The 17,318-nt window shown below is 44.4% G+C and overlaps 1 protein-coding gene across 1 annotated transcript in view; it reads left to right on the top strand.

The window, feature by feature from the left end:
- LOC103615902 (transmembrane protein 132B) overlaps positions 1 to 14,115 on the top strand; it is a 172,004-nt gene extending 157,889 nt beyond the window's left edge. The window contains 5 exon segments of the mRNA XM_008634007.2: positions 5,071 to 5,344; positions 6,751 to 6,942; positions 8,180 to 8,370; positions 8,372 to 8,647; positions 8,649 to 14,115. Coding sequence (XP_008632229.2) covers positions 5,071 to 5,344; positions 6,751 to 6,942; positions 8,180 to 8,370; positions 8,372 to 8,647; positions 8,649 to 9,267 — 1,552 coding nt within the window. The 3' untranslated portion in view covers positions 9,268 to 14,115.
- The last annotated feature ends 3,203 nt before the right edge of the window (positions 14,116 to 17,318 follow it).

Here is a 17,318-nt window from a genome sequence, read left to right as displayed (position 1 = left end):
CGCAGGCACTAAACATTGCTATAAAGTTATTCATCACTATACAGCAGGTAAAATTTTGGAGCATTTTTATGGGGATTGTGCAGAGACACTTCAGCAACCTCCAAACTTCCTTTCAGCTCCTCTGGCTGCCCCAGGGCCTCATTCCCACACCCACAGTGTGGCTGTGCTGGTTCAGTTGTCTGAGGGGCTGAGCCAGATGGCAGAATAGAACTGGGTTTACAATAATCTTTTAAATGGTTTTATTAGTGCTGTTAACAAAAGAAACGTTTGTGAAACCAGTGCATCAGCATGGCTGTTCTTCCTCTGAATATAGCTGCTCTTTCAGACCTGAAAAAGAATTTATATGCCCCAAATCACATCTGTTCCTTCCAGTGATGGTTGTTGATCCAATAAAATGCCTTGCTTCTCCCTATAAACCCTGCCATGCTTGTAATTGTAAAATACATGTGATTACAGACGTGTTTGCTTATCTGACTTCTTGAATAATTTCCACAAAGCAATGGAAAACCCAGGGTCTTTACAAAACCTTTACAAATGCCCTAAATGCACAGTTTGAACCGTGTTGGTTTTTAGCTGGTCTGAAGAGCTGCAAGAGCAGGAACTTGTTAGAGAACAGAAAGGAAAAGACAGGCTGGTTTTATGCCAGAAACTGGAAAAAAACCCAATTCATCTCCCCTGTGTAAGAGCAGCAATACAATTTACCAGATCAGCCTGAAAATGTATGGCAAATCTTTAATGTTATCAAGAGGAGAACTTGATCTCTGGTGAGCGCTGCTGCAGATAGGAAGAGCCCCCCTGGCAGGTGAAATTCAGCTCCACGATCATCTCCTGCCTGAGGCAGGGAACGCGGTGCCTGATCCAGCACGGGCTGCACAAACCCACAGCCTCAGCAAACAATAGGTGTATATTTAAATTAAAGTCAAATATTAGAGTGTAGAAGAGGTCCAGGCAGACCCTGCTAGTCTAACAAGAACATTTATTTCTATTCCTTGTGCATCTGCAAAATAATTACCTTCTTCTTGAGGTTCCTGCACCAGCTCTGTGCACACATATTTACATGGCATGAGTGGCTTCAGCTTGCATTAATAGGAATTGCATGGCTAAAATCTCAGAGAACAAGCTGGAAATTTAATTTCAGTAAATATTTGCAGCTGGGATAGGACATTGTTTTCGGGAGGCTCCCAACACCACCAGCAGGGGCTTCACTTCAGGCCCAGAGCTTTGACCAGCTTTGCTCTGGTCCTGTCCAATTCTGGAGACAAAAGCAGGAAAGTTGGCCTGAGTTAAAAGCAGGACAAAATAAACTGCTTTAGTTAAACCCTGTGTGAGTGCTGCCCCTCAGAAGTAAAGCTGCACTTTAGGGCAAATTAAGTGACACTGGATTCAAACCATTCCATTTGTGGGTAACAGCATCTGCACAAAGCCTGAACATGCTGTAAATTTGCTCCTTTAGTTAATTGACTTTAATGTCCTATGGAGATAAGGCCTGGGAGATTTTTGTTAATAGGTAGGCTGTATTTTCAAGATCTGAAAGAGTACCCAATTACATTTCTTCTTGAACTATGAGTGGAGTTATGTGCAGCTTCTTTCTGTAGCTTCCACTAAATCAACTTCTAGTGGTTTGTAATTTGTATCTGAAAGAGATTTTTTTTTTTTTTTCAATTAGGGTGTTGCAAATGTTTTTTAAATATACAACTCTTTGTAATGAGTATTTCAAATTCAAACCCAGCAAAACTGATTTCTTTAGGGTGTTTTTTTAAACAGAAAATTAGCATCTGGCCCAAGAACTGATGCCTGGTTTGAGAGGGGTGCAAATTAAAAGAGACACACTTCAACTGCTCAGAGACAATGTCTGTAATGTCGAGCTGACAGATCACTGATTAGATCAGTGCTCGCAGGCACCCTTGGAACAGGGCTGCTGGTTTAACTCAGCTCTCTGGCAAAGCCTTTCTCTCTGTGAAATGTAAATTAAATGTAATTCTGGCAACCTTGGCTCGCTCCAGAAAAGCAAAAACCTTCCAAGCAAGTTTGCCAAGCAGCAAGAAATAGGGGTAAGAAGGATTCGGAGAGATTTTCAGAGATGACCAAGGGAGAAAAGCACAATATGCAGCAACAGCTTATATTCACCAGGACTGGTCTTACATAGAAAATGAGCTCCCTGCTTAATGAAGGATTTGAAGCTTACTGAAAACACTGTAATGAGGAGTTTAAAGGGAACTGTGCAATTCACTGGATCGCAAACATTTTGTTGCACGCACGGAGACAAAACACTGACTTACTGCCTAAATCTTGGTTTTGTGGCTTTAGAGTGGAAAATTATATCCTTTGTTCAAAAAAAGAGAAAGAACCTGAGCTGGTACTTGGTAAAGCAGACTTGCAAAGTTTGTGCTGAAAATTCAGACACCTCCCTGTCCTCTGCACTGACATAAGAACGTGCCTTGCTCATTCTGTGGTTTGGAGATGCTTTTCTGATGCTCCCCATTTGTTTGCCATAGAAAACATATTCCTGAGGAGAAGTATATAAACATCTCTAAATGTTTTTGTGCTGAAATTGAGCCTTTGCATTTGTTTGTTAAAGATACCCCGAGGAAAGGGTTAGACTTGAATCATCTTTTTTTTTTGTGGTAAATGCTGGCTGCCCACACAGTCCTGGAGATAAGGGCTGGAGTGCTCCCTCTGTTCCCCTGTGCAACAATTCTTCCCTTTGGTCATTCTTTCCACAGGTCATATTTATGAGCTGAGGCTGAAAAATGATTCCCTCCAGTTGTTTTGAATAGATTTGCTCTTGGACAATCCAGTGGTGTAAAGTTTTAAACAGTGAAAGTAGAAATAAACAAGCACATAAATAAATATAACAGCAACCCATTGGATCTGAATAAAACATTGAATCACAGAATGGTTTGAGCTGAAAGAGACCTTAAATATCATCTTGTTCCAACCCCTGCCCTGGGCAGGGACAAACAGCAGCTTGTGTAACAGGAGCAGAAAGGGAGTTGTGCAAAATGTTGCTGGTGGGAATGGATATGTGGACATTTCCTGCAAGGCACAGAACACTGGTTCTGGGTCTCTTTCCCATAACAGGACTGGTTCCTGTCAGTTCTGTGCTCTTTTGCCCCAAATCCCACAAGTGCTCCTTAGCTGAGCAGCTTTGGCACATTTTTCTCCAATTCTGCACAGGCATTAATGTTACTATCTGGATAATTAAGAGGGTCCAAATCCCAAAATCCCTGAGCTGAACTTGGTTTTCCCAAAGTCTGAGATTGTTCAGGGCTGGATTGTGGCTTAGCTGAGTTGAAGAGGGTCAGAATGCAGGAACAAATTGAAAGTGGGAATGTTAAGGAGTTCATGAATTCTTTTACAGCATAGATGGATATGGGCCACAAAAGCTCTGTGAATATTCCCCCTTCTAGAACTTTCCTTGGGGCTGTTTTGCCAACTATGAGCTGACTTCAGACTGACACCAGTGTTGGCAAAGAGAGAACAACTGAAAGTTTCCCTGAAATACCCAGCTACTCAAATTTATTTGGGAAATCTAAATCCTGTTTTGGTAGCCTTGTCTTTTTCCCTAACAATTCCATTGTTATTCAATGATGTTTCATTCAGCAAGTAATGATGGACACTTGTTTTACACACACAAAACCAAAAGGTACCAAAGACCATTTACTTGATGCTGAATATAAATATTCAGCTACCAAGTGATGCATTGAAAATGTATTTCCAGTGGATTAGGTTCTGTAACATTGGGACTTTCAATCACTTTGAAGAGCAAAAGGGTTTTTCTTAGATGTGTTTTCAGCTTACTGGCTGCCAACTTTGTCATAAAACAATTTATAACAGAAGCAATTCTGTTTTATAATAGTTTTTCATAGCTGCTATTTCAAAGGAGACGATAAAGGAACACAGTAACCACAAAAATACCTCCCACAATACTTTGAAAAATAAGAGACTTACCCTGTATTTCCCACCCTTGATATAGAGGTGGCTTCAGGCTCAATAAATAAAGGAGGGAGGCAAATTATTTCTGAGCAATGAGTCCACAGCATGGGGGCATAATGAGTAAAAGTGTGACCACCTAGTGCTTAATACCTGACTTGGAAGAGATAAGAGGATCCATGTGTTTGTCCCAGGCAAAGAACAAGAGCAAAAAAAAATTAATAGTGGTGGTAAACTGGGTCTTTAAGCAGACAAAACTCTGTGAGGTGTGACAGTGCTGCCATCACGTACAAATCACTGTGATGCCTTCTCCGAGCTTTAGGGAAAGCTGTTTTATTTCACAGGTTATATTTTGAAAGGGGGACAGATAGAAAATGTTGAAGGAGTGTGTGTGATGCTGCAGGTGTTTCTGAAGTGTGTAATCTGAGTGACCCATGCCCTGAATGGGAGCCTGAGTGCCTGATTTGGTTTTTGGGAAGCCACCTGAGGTCAGTGCATGACTAAACACAGCAGACAGTGCATGAACTGTGTGAGATTTAAGGTGAAATCAAGGTATATTTCTCAAAAGCAGAGGACTCAATGAACCCCAGCAGGGATGGGGATGGGGATGGGGATGAGGTGGGGCAGCTCTGCCTCAGCAGGGAATGCCAGGGGTGTTAGAGGAGATTTGAAGGGATGAGCACAGCGATACGAATGTTAGGGGCAAAGGTGGAGGAAAGGATGTAAACACCTTCTCCCACCCCTGAGGAGCTGCTACAGGGCTTTGTTCCACAGCTGCCCTCTCATAAACATTTCACTGCTTTCCTGAGCCCTCTGCACAATTTCACTGCTGCCTGGAGAACAGGCAGTGGCTCCACTGAGATCCCAGCAATGACAGACAGATTTTCAAGTTGCTGGGAGGTGCCACACAAAGGATTTACTGGAAGAAGTGACAGTAGCTTTTAAATTGCACAGCACCAAAAAGCTGCACAAGCATCTCCCCAAGATTTAGTAACCTGCCCATCCAAAGCCTGGTCTCCTGTCTCACCCAGCAGCAGGTGATGACATTTATCTCATGGAAAATGAGGTGCAGCTGAAGCCCTGCAGGGCTGTGGAGGATCAGGGCCCTGCAGGTAACACAGCTGGATGTGTTCACAGGCCCACCCGTGACAGTGAGGATGAAGAAGATGACGAGAAGAAAGGCAAAGGTTGCACCCTGCAGTATCAGCATGCCACGGTGAGAGTCCTCACGCAGTTTGTGGCTGAATCCTCGGAGTTTGGGGGCCAGCTGACCTACATGCTGGGCTCGGAGTGGCAGTTCGACATCACCGACCTCGTGGCTGATTTCATGAAGGTGGAAGAACCCAGGATTGCCAAGCTGCAAGAGGGTCGAGTCCTGGCTGGTCGTGAGCAAGGCATCACCACGGTGCAGGTACAGCCCAGGGCCCTCTGCAGCCCCCCAGAGAGAGCTCAGGGTGCACACACGGGGGCCTGATCATGGCTTGTGGTCAGCTTAGAAAATTCATTGATCTCAGAAAAAAAAAAAAAAGCTGAAAAAAAACCGGGCCTGCTAAACATAAAAGGAAGTTTGAATGGGTTTTCATTGTGGCTATTTGTCACTTCCATAAAATACCCTTAGGTGAAGCTTTTGAAGGGATTTATCCATCTTAGTGTGACTGGAACACAGTGAGATTTTCCTGGCTGGTGAAAAGAGGTGACACAAGGCACAGAGCCAGCTCCTTTTAACTTCAGTGGGGCCATAACAGCATAAATGTTGGGAAATTGCACCAAATATCTACGTTCATCTTTATATGCTTAAACAGCTTTGAAAAATTAGTCCCTTTAAGTTCCCAAAATTGGTCACAAACCATGGACACAAAAGTAATCTTCGGACTCCTTTCAGGGAGCATTCATGTTCCCCACCTTACTCTGTCCAACTTCATGCACCTTCCTTAATCAAAATAAAGGAATGCAAGCATTGGGGCTCTTCTCAGGGGCTGCAAACACTGTAATGCTCCAGTCACCCTCTGGAGTCAACACAAAACCCCAGAGATTTTAGGGCTCTACTCCCTTCAACCTAAAATAAATGGGATAGACAGGTCAAGGGATTTCTGCCCTCAAAATGTCTCTTTCTCTCCAGAGACTCTAACTGAGCAGGAAGCTCCAGTGCAGGGAACTGTGCTGCAGGTTTAGACAAATCACACCTCAAGTATTTTGGGCTCGAACCAGCTGTTTCTGTCACCAGTATAAAGATGACTCTCTCTTTCTGAGCATGCTGGAAACAAGGTCTTAGAGCAACTGGCAGGAGGGTTTTGGCATTGAAAAATGCAGGCAGGCACCCAGTGGGATTTTCAAAGTTCTTTTGCAAGTCTCACTTTCATTTCATTCAGGTCCTCTGTCCCTAGGAAGGCAACAGGCCAAGTTCCTATCAGCCAGGCTTTGTACACTTATTTATCCCCTCACTGAGTTCCAGTGTTAATCAGTGTCTCACACTCTGTCCTGTGCTGCACTGCACTCCCAGGGAGTTTTACAGACCCCACAAAAATGACTCTTTTTTAAAAAAAGAAATCCATTTAATTTATTCTATATTATATATATTTTGTTGAGATGAAGCTGCAATTTTGAAGTGATTTGTTGTTTTATTAAATTTTTTTTTTAGATAAAGTGATTTAGCAGCAAATGAGTGCAATGTCTCGGGGGAAACATCAGTTCTGGCTTAGACATGGACGTGACAAACCCAGGATTAATCTGGTGTGCTGGTTAGGGGCTAACCTTGCTTTTCTGTTCAAGGAACAATTCCTTGCTGTTTCATGCAAGGTGTTTCCTTTCTCTTCCCAGGTTCTGTCCCCTCTCTCGGATTCCATCCTGGCAGAGAAGACAGTGATAGTTCTGGATGACCGTGTGACCATTACAGACCTGGGAGTGCAGCTGGTGTCAGGCTTGTCTGTGTCCTTACAAACCAGCAAAGGAAATAAGAGAGCCATCGTTTCCACCACCTCTGCCTACGACATCCTGCATAGTCCCAAACAGGTATGCTCCAAAATAACAGAGCAAATTAATCAATGTGTTTGCTCTGCTTTGTCAGAGGAATTTGCTGTAAATTTTTGGCAGCAGATATAATGAATGTATGGCTGTGAAAAGCAGTCACTTCTCGGAGTAAAAGGCTGTTCATCTTCCTCACCAACCCCACGGTGCCAACACGCCTTCACAATGACCATTAAACTCTCCAGAGCTGCTTTGGAGACCTGCACAGCACAGGGAAAGGGAAGGACATGTCTGGGAATGCACAGTGCCAAGGAAAGCATGGATGTGCCGCAAAAGACACTTCTTCTGGGGGAAAACACAGCCTAGATGTGCAGGCACAGCTGGGAATCCCATGCCTTAATTGTCTCACAAAGTCAGCTCAGCCAAAATGACCTCTGGCTGCAGGTACAGAAGTTTTCATGACCTGCGTTGCTGAAAACTGATCAGTTTGTGCTTACTTTGAACCATATAATCCGAGGAATTAAATAGCTTTTAACGAGACCACAGAACGAATTCCATGCCTATTTTTAATAAATTTTATAGAACTGAGGTTCTACATCAGTGCAGAAAGTGTAACTATATTTTTTGCCCTAGCAATTTGCAGAAAGAAGACAAATTGGTTTGGTCAAAACATCCTTAAAAATGGTGGGTTTTATGAGTGTTCCTGTAGTTCCCAGGAAAGACCACAATCACTTTTGCGTATCTCAAGTCCTGCATATTTGAAAGCATGACAGAAGACATAAAGTATTGCATTGAGATTTGTTCTCGTCCCAGTTTGTTCCATGGGCTGGATGGGCTCACTGGCCCAACACATTCCAGCTCTGCTCCCTGTATTACGTAAGGCACTGGAACTGCAGCATTAGAGAAATTCCCCATTATAGGTCCTTTATAAACCTAATTAACTGTGATGTTGGAAATATGATTATTTTCATCATGAGGCTCTGGCATTCAAAAGAGGCTTCTCACTTCAGACTGAGAAAAAAGAACCGTCAATTGTTTTTTCCAGCACTTCTATTAAATTTACATGAAGTGTTTCTTTGATAGTTCCTGAAGATGAGGTGAATGCTTCAGTGGTCTAGAGAACACAAGCCTGCAAGAGCATGAGAAGCAGAGTAGGCATTTACATTTTCTTCAGAAAACCCCAAAGTTAAACTCTGTATTTTTTCCCAGACTTTAACAACAGAGTGTCTGATCTGTGCTCTCTCTCTCACACCTTTTTTTCCCCTCATCTTCTCCCCACCAGGAGGCTGTGGTGAGTGCTTGGATTTTGTTCAGCGACGGGTCGGTGACGCCGTTAGATATCTATGACTCCAAGGACTTCTCCATCTCCATCACCTCCCTGGATGAGATGGTGGTGTCGTCACACCAGAACCTTCAGTCGCTCTGGCCTGTCGTGGTGGCGGAAGGGGACGGGCAGGGGCCTCTGATTAAATGGAAACGTCAAAGTGAAGTTTGGTCAAAAAGATTCGGACCAAAAAGGGAGCACCAACGACATCGATGACATGGAGAAAGATTTCAAAAGCCATGCAAGCAATTCTATAGAGAAAGCTGCAGAACAAGAGAGGACAGCACAAGACTGGTCCAAAAACCATGAGGACATGTCCGGTCCTGAGGACAATGCAAACAAAAGCACAACTTTCACATCTCCCATTGATCAGGAGTCCCTGGAGGATGGCCAGCTCCAAAATAACCCAACTGCCTTCATTTTTTTTTACACAAGTAGAAATACCAGGAGAAAACAATCCCAGTGATCTCTCATTGACTTCCAGAGGATTGACAGACCTGGAGATTGGCATGTACGCGCTGCTCTGTGTTTTCTGCTTGGCAATCTTGGTCTTTTTGATTAACTGTGTGGCATTTGCTTGGAAGTACAGGCACAAAAGATTTGCTGTGAGTGAGCAAGGCAACATCCCCCACTCCCATGACTGGGTCTGGCTTGGAAATGAGGTGGAGCTGCTGGAAAACCCAGTGGACATTTCGCTCCCATCAGAGGAGTGCACTACTATGATTGACAGAGGGATGCAGTTTGAAGAAAGCAACTTTCTCCTTAATGGGAGCTCTCAGAAGACTCTTCATAATCATATCCTCAGATCTTCTGAGTACCTTTGTGAAAAAGAAGTTAAAAGTGAACCTATAAATCCTTCTGGGCCAAAGCAGAAGCGAGTAAAGTTCACTTCATATACAACAATACTGCCGGAGGATGGAGGCCCCTACACCAACTCAATTCTATTTGACAGTGATGATAATATTAAATGGGTATGCCAAGATATGAATCTTGGTGATTCCAAGGAACTTAGGGACTATATGGAAAGACTGCAAGACAATATGTAAAACTACTTTCTTATGTTTGTAATCACCTTTATGCCTTCTGTTTATGGATGGTGGAGCAGTCAGTCCAGTCAGCAATAGGAACAAGACAGTCCAACCCTGGAGGTACTGAGATGATAACCTGATATCAGAGAGCAGGTACAAGAGGCTGGCTGAGTTGATCCTGTTTCACCACAAACCAGGATGTGCCCCTAAAACAGCTCCCTGTAGGTGTCGGAGGTGTCACACACGATGGCTGTTTTTGTATACTGCCTGGTACTAGCGAAATGCTAATCCAACTGCGCTCAGACTCAGAGGAGACTTCATTTGTTTGTCATCTCTCATGATAAATGGTAAATCAGAAAAGAAAGGGATGTTTGTTTGCATTGGTTTTTTCTAGTCGTCGTCCTTTGTAAAGCACAGTGGACATTTCTTGCTTACAGCCTGCAAGGAGGCTCCCGGAAAAAGGGATCGGAATGAATCTCATTTTATTGCCTATGTGCAATGCAGCCAAGTAGTCTTATTATTTTTTACAGCTATAAAAAACCCCATGTGGTTAATTTCCTCTTATATTGTTTGTGAATTTTATTTGACTTAGGGAACATTAAATATTTTCTTTGAAGGGGTTTGGTTTTTTTTTTTTTTTTTCAGTTGTACCAAAGTGTAGTATGGTAATATTTATAATGATTTGAGTTTTCTATTCATCTGCTTCAGCCCCCAGAGGTATCTCCTTCATCATTGATTATCTTCCCCCTTTCCAGATGGGTGCATGGGTCGTTAGTATTTGAAACATAGGAAGGAATTAGAACTCTTACTGGGAAAAGGGTTGTGTCTTCTTACAGGGAACTGTAAATATAATAATAAACCCTGGAAAACAAAAATCAAGGAGTAGCCCCGGGTTCACTTTTGTCATTGCAAATATGAAAAAATAACTTGTAAAAAAAACCAGCACATACTTCAAAGGGAAATGCTTTGCTGAAACAGCAGCTTGGTTGTCAATACATGTTGTTATGAGTGAGAAAGTCAAAAGTGGTATTGAAATGCATGGAATAGGAAGGAAATTTCCTAGGAAATAAGCAAAGCTTGGAGTCACTGTTACTCTGTATTAATTAATCCATTGGTGGTAGAGTTCAGCAGGCCAGAGAGGTTCATGCTCAACAGCCCCAAACCTTGTGTAAAACATCCCTGGCCATGAAGCCATTAAAGAGAAAAACTTTCATTAAAAAGGGAAGAAAAGACACTCTGGGGCTGCAGTCACACAAGTGACTTCCCAATTTTAGCAAGGAAAACATGCTGGAAGTTCAAAGCTGCCATTTCATATGCATTAAATGTATTTTTTTACTGAAGGATGACTGTGATAAATTGAAAATTACATTTAGGAAAAACCTGAATCTGCAGAATACCTAACACCCCCAATAAAGCACATGTTCCTGTCATGGATCCTGTGCAATAACCACAAGAGCCAAATTACAACCAGCTTACGTACTGGAGTTCCCATCTTTTAGGTAGATCAAAGCAGAATTTGAATTTATAGTTTAGTGGTGATACTGGAACAAACCAGAAAACTGGGAAGTTCTGCATCTGGGTCCTAATCCACAACTGGGAACGTGTTCAATGTAACTACTGCAAAATACAGGAATTTTAACATTGAGCCAAAAAGTGAGGACACCATGCTTATCTAAGTGATTAGAAACTTGCTGGCACTGAACTGCACAGGGAGGGGATGGCATCTGTTATAATCTAATTTTAAGGAGAGAAAATAATAGAGCACAGATCTGCCTCTGTTTCATAAGGGATGCAGCACTTGTGCGTCAGATGAGGTCTTGGGTTGTTTAACAAATGTTCTCTCCCCTTTAAATGATCCAGGAAACAAGGAGAAATGAATTCCTACAATGATCCTTACCACTAACAACATAAAAACCCCTTTTTGGAATTTAACTTCTCTTCGCAACGTGTTATTTTGTATTTGGCCCAACCACAGAGCAGAACCAAAAAAATCTCTTTACTGTTCTTTGCACAGTTAGTATAAACTGACCATGAATAGATTTAGTCTTGAAATCAGAGGAACCAAGGTGCTGCTGGCAGCTGCAGAGGGCAAAGAGCCCAACTCTTCCTGAGTGCAAACCCCTCAGTGTGCCAGGGAAGCCGTGGCCTCACAGCAGAGCACGGCGCTGCTGGACCCGGTTCCTCATGGAAACCTTCCTTCCCACTCCTGCTGAGGGCCCCATTTCCCCATGGAAACCTTTCCTTCCACTCCTGCTGAGGCTCCAGCAGCTGCTGCAGTGTCCCTGCTCGGTGCCACAGCAGCTCAGGGACTCGCAGGGCTCCTGGGTTGCTCCTCTGCCTCACCCACGGTAACAGAAGTCAGCGCCTTCACTTGTCCGGAAGATTTCCTTGGCAGGGCTCCAAAGAGAAGGACCCCAAAGTTCAGGGGCTCCCTGCTGTCCCATTGGGGTGTCCCTGACCTTGTCCCTGAGGCCAAATCCCCGGCTGTCTGCCGTGGCTGGGCACTCAGGGAGGGAGGCCAGAGCCACGGGCAGTGTGGGCACTGTGGGAGCCACCGGAGGACGCCTCCGGCCTTTCCAGCACTTTCCTGGTGCTCCCGGGCTCTGGCTGATCCCAGATCTCCTCTGGAAGGTCACAGGCGCCTGGGGCTGTGTTCCATTGCCACCGAGGGGTGAAGTCCCAGCTGGGGACGCTCAGTGTGGCTGTGAAGGTCCCCAGGGAAGTTTTTGGTGGCTCAGGGGCTGAATTTGGGGTGGTTTGAGAGCCAGGACTTCTGCAGACAGAGGTGTCATCCCCTGCCCAAGTTAAATGACAATTAGAGCCCATCAGGAAGGGGCACAGCTGCTACTGGGAACCAGTTAAACACTGGAACTGGGGACAGCTGTCCACAAAAAGACCCAATCCCCAAATCTTGCAATGGGGGAAAAAAGGGAAATCTGCAAGTTCATAAACTTACGTTTTTCTTTTCCATCACATGTCATTACATGAAAGCTCTTACATGGAAAAATGGCAATACAACCATGGGAAAACAGCAATACAAAAAAAGAAAAGAAGGGGGAAGAGAGAACTCTGTATTTTCAGTAAAACTGGGATAGCACCAATAAAGTGGAGTTATTCTGGAGTTATCCCGGTTTGAGCATTTATGCTACTTCTCGTAAGATGAAAGGAAAATATATCCAACATGGATATATTTGATGCAAAATAGTTCTGATCAGTTCCTTTTAAATTAAATATCTCAAATTTTAATTTCAAAATTAAATACTTTAAGCAAATATAGTTTTAAATTATTTTAAACACCACCCCCTCAATTTTCCTATTCACCTAAATATTTTTCAGTGAAGCTGTTAAATAAAATATTTTATTCATGGAATATCTAATATTCCACTTTGCTGCTAACTGAACAGCATTTACACATTGATAAAAGAGTCTCTGCTTTTGAGAGAACAAAGCAATGGTAGCCAAGTGATCAAAAGGCACAAAATGTATGTATGTAAGTATGTATGCAGGAAAGTAGAGTTGTCTGAACAATAGGAACTGTACTGTCAGATTAATTAGAATTAAGCTTCAGTAGGTGCCTAGGGAAGCAATACCTGTAATTTAATACCAAACAAACATCATCTCACTTTTGGCCTGTGTAGAGAGGACTTTGGGAGCTTTGCTGCTCCCGAGGAAAATCCAACAGGGGGACACCCAGGACAGCCCTATGAGCAAAGGGTGGATTAATGGGACATGGGGAGTTGCAAACTTTAAACACAAAGCTGATGCCAGCCCTCAGCTCTGGCCATGGCAGCTGAGAGAGCAGTGGCAGCCAAGCCCTGGCGTGCAGAGGACAGGGAAGCAAAGGCGGGACGTTCTCGTGTGTGCAGAACCTTTTGTTTCACTCATCCCACAGTGCCCCGCTCTCGGGGCTGGCCGTGCCCCTTCCCCACCCCAGGCAGAGTTTAGGGACCCTGTCCCGCTCTCGGCGCGCGGCTCACCCCTCTCGGGGCTGGCCGTGCCCCTTCCCCACCCCAGGCAGAGTTTAGGGACCCTGTCCCGCTCTCGGGGCCTGTCTGTGCCCCTTCCCACCCCAGGCAGAGCTTAGGGACCCTGTCCCGCTCTCGGGGCCTGTCTGTGCCCCTTCCCACCCCAGGCAGAGCTTAGGGACCCTGTCCCGCTCTCGGGGCCTGTCTGTGCCCCTTCCCACCCCAGGCAGAGCTTAGGGACCCTGTCCCGCTCTCGGGGCCTGTCTGTGCCCCTTCCCACCCCAGGCAGAGTTTAGGGACCCTGCCCCGCTCTCTTCCCGCTGTACAACACTCACACATTCATGTTTGGAGCTGCTGGTTCTTAACTCATCTTGGGGAATGTACAAGAAGATCCTACAGCCATACACAGTACAAAGAGTCCATCATACAATGGAGAAAACCCTTGTATTGCAAGGTGGAATAAACACCCTATGAATGAAATGCTGATTTTTCATAGCGGATGTGCTCTTTTATGGAATATAAATCATGTGCACTACATTGAAATACACGACAGTGTATTGTGAAATGCATACATTAATTGCTGAATTATAACACTGGATATGTATATACATCACACCCGAGATATTTATACGATATAATAAGTCTTAGATGTATAACATAATGAATTCTGTACAAAATAAACTGTAAGTTAAGACAATGAAACAGAACTTTTATATCTGTGTAATTTGTATGCTGATTAAGTTATTCAAGCTTCAGTTTTCATCTTTTAATGTGCCCTTTAAAAAAATACTTATTTTCTATAGGCAGATATCTGAAATAAAGACTTGAGTCTTTGGAGGAGAAGCAAATGAAAGACTGAAAGAAACAGATTTTGCTGAAGAAATAAACATAATGTTCATGTGGTTGTTTTTTTTTTTTAAACTGACTACACCATTTTGTGTTAATGCTGGTCAGGGTGAGCTGCTGGCTGGGTTGAGGGTGGTGTGCCCCTGCCAGGTGACCAGGAATCAGCAGAGTCACCAGTGCGTGGATTGTTCATGTGTCTCCTTGCTCAAAGCAACACAAATCCCTGGATTACACAGCCCTAGGCTTTGACCCAGCGTTCCCTACAAAAGCTGCTCCAGCTCTGCCATCCTTTCCCTGCACCAAAAGTGAAGAGCAGAACGTCCCAAATGAGCAGAGCCTTGCAAAGAACATGTTTACATTTAAAGGAAAAGGTAACAAACCAAATGCGTCCCTTGAGCTCTCCAGTGGGAATCAGCACAGGTCAGATATTGGATTCAGCCTTCTGAATTCTCTCATGTTCCCATTAGACTCAAAGAGCCTCAGAATTCTTAAGTGACCACTGACCTCATCATAAGAGCTGCAGGAAAGTACCTTGCCAATGCTAAAAAAGGAAATTTGAGCCTCAGTCTTTTTGCTCAAGGTGTTGGAAATTCTGGCAGAGCCAGAAACCCAGAGCCCCCTGATACCTCAGGAGCTGGGCCTCCTCTGGCACTGGGAATCAGCCTCAGGAGGTGCCTCCTTCATCCCTTTGCTGGTTTCAGCTGGCCCACACTTGAGATCTGGCTGTCCAAACTCACTGCAAAGCCAAGGGCTGCCTTTGTACTAATGGGAGCAATTTACCATCACCTGAATGATTTAATGAGCACTATTGGAATTTCTAATGTATTGAAATGTGTTTTTATATAAAGCCAGTTGGACAAACGGATTGAAAAATGTCATTTAGGAAGTGCCTCAGAGAACCAACTCTTTGGCATGCTTCAGGCACAGATTCCAGTTGGTCCCCACTTGGTGTTTTCTAAACAGTGAAATAAGAAATGTTTTTCAGAAATAACACTTTTTGTGTCCTGGCAGTTCTGGTTGGTCCCTCTTTGACCATTACTGGGACATCCATCCCCTTAGCAGCATCCTACTAAAGAGCTGCCAGGGGCTTTACTCACACCCAGTGCTCTACTCAGGATGGCTGAAGCTACCAGACAAAGATCTTTTACAGAAAAACTGTCTTTAGTTATATTTTATCCACACACAAACACATGCACACACACACTGAACTGCCCAAAACACCTGACAGGGGTACATTTTAACCACCAATACGTGTGCACTGTGTAACTGAAAGTAACGACCTGCATTCATCTGGGAAAGAAACAGCCCAACAAATACAACTGGGTTTTTCCTTCCAAAAAAGGGGAGCCCTCAGGATTTGGCAGGCAGGAGTTCTGCAGAGTGGTATTTGTCACAAATTAAATAGGCCACATCCTGAAGGCTGTCTCAGCTGAAACTCCCCCTGGTCTTGTTAGGAGCTGGACTGAGACAGGACCAGAGACAGACAATTACAGCCGGGTCTGGCGCCTCGGAGCTTGGAGAAGTCCTCGTGTTACACAGCCCCAGCCCCTGCTGCTTCCCATCAGCAGCACCTCCAGAGAGAGCAGGGATGCTGCTCAGAGCCTGTGTGACTGGGGACCCGCTGCACTGGGCAGGATGTGTGAGGCTGAGGAGATGCTGGGCACTGAAAGTGGAACCAATGTGCAAAATGAGCAATTCTGCACCCTGCCCATGCTGTCCTTGCAGCAGAACTTTGTATTCCTTTGCCTTTCTGTTCCACTGATCCATTTGGCCAGTTTCTGCAAAAGTTTGGTTACTGGGGGAATAAAATTGAGTTGTCTTATTGTGAGAAAGGCAGCTGGCTTAAGAAATTAAAGCAGAGTGGATGATGTTTTGAGACCTGTTCTGAAACTCTCAGAGGGTATCATAGTGTTACTTGCTTCCAAAAACATATGTTACGCCAAAATCAGCATCAGGATTTCTAAACCAATGCAGATGAAGGCTTGTACCATTCCTTCTGATAATCTTGGGTTAGTCTGCTTAAAAAACAATGGGATCTGATGACACAAAAACCAAATAAGGAGCTTAGGATTTAGTGGAAATGAAGAATGAATATTTTTAATCCTCCAATTTAAACCTGTGGTAGGCAGAGCAGAATTCACGCTTTATACCATGGAATTATCTGTAGGAATGTTTTTTTTTTAATCAGTGGGATTTTAAAATGAAAAATCCTCAGCCATTTCAATAAAGGCTGATGCCACTGAGTGCCCCATGCCACAGGAAACAAAACCTGGGGCACACACTGCCATGGTGTGGCTCTTTGTTTCTTGGTCTTTGTCTGGGGGTCTAGACTGGTGTTATTTCAGTGTCCTGAAGGTCCCAGTGTGTGACGCAAAAATGGCAGAGAGGTCAGGCTTCGGAGACAAAAACCTAACCTGAAAATTGCTGCTGGCTCATGGCAGTGGCCACCAAGCACTGACATCCTGCTGGAGCCCAAACCACGGGGAGATCAGTCAGCAAATGTCACAAAAGCTGCAGCAGGGTGTGTGCAGTGACATCTCTGTCAGAGTGACCTGCAAAACCAATATAAACCCGTGTTTATCTGCAGCCAGTGCTGGATGGATACAGGCTGTGGCTCAACAGAGAAAATGCAGTGACTGCTCCATTCATGAGGTAAAACCTGGAGGGGGAGACACTTGTTGAGGTACAGGATTAGTGGAAATAAATGCCTAAAATGAGCTCCTTTGTCCGGCACATTTGTACCTATGGTGTGGGGGGGCCTCTGTTTACTCCTGTCAGATCTGGCCCGTGCAGGACAGGGTTGTTCAAGCCCTTTTCTGGCTTTGAGCCATCCCTAATGCATCACCAAAACTTACAAATGCTTTAAAAGCACCACAACACACATCACATCACCAAGTGTAGACTAGCAAAAGATTTCAGGCTTTTAGGGCTTGTGCCAGAAGAACCTGAGCACACAGCTAAAGCCATTTAATTTGCTGCCCCACAGAAGCTGCTTTCCTCTAGATACGGCTTCTAAAAGCCAAAGTTTCTCAAGGCATTCCCTAATTTGAAAAGAGTTCATCCTATCTGGCTGCATTTCCTTCCCCTGACACCCCCAGCACAAAGTGCATCAGAAATGGGAACCTGGCAGGGATGCAAGGAGCCTTTCTGGGATTCCTGATTACTTCTCCAATAGGCAGACGCTGATGCCAACCACCTGCAGAGATCTGGGCATCCTCAGGGGCACTCACCTGCCCACAGGAGTGGCTGTGAGGGGCA

The sequence above is a fragment of the Corvus brachyrhynchos genome, unplaced genomic scaffold, assembly GCF_000691975.1.
Source record: "Corvus brachyrhynchos isolate BGI_N302 unplaced genomic scaffold, ASM69197v1 scaffold114, whole genome shotgun sequence".
NCBI lineage: Eukaryota > Metazoa > Chordata > Aves > Passeriformes > Corvidae > Corvus > Corvus brachyrhynchos.
This window is presented reverse-complemented; position numbering and strand designations above follow the sequence as displayed.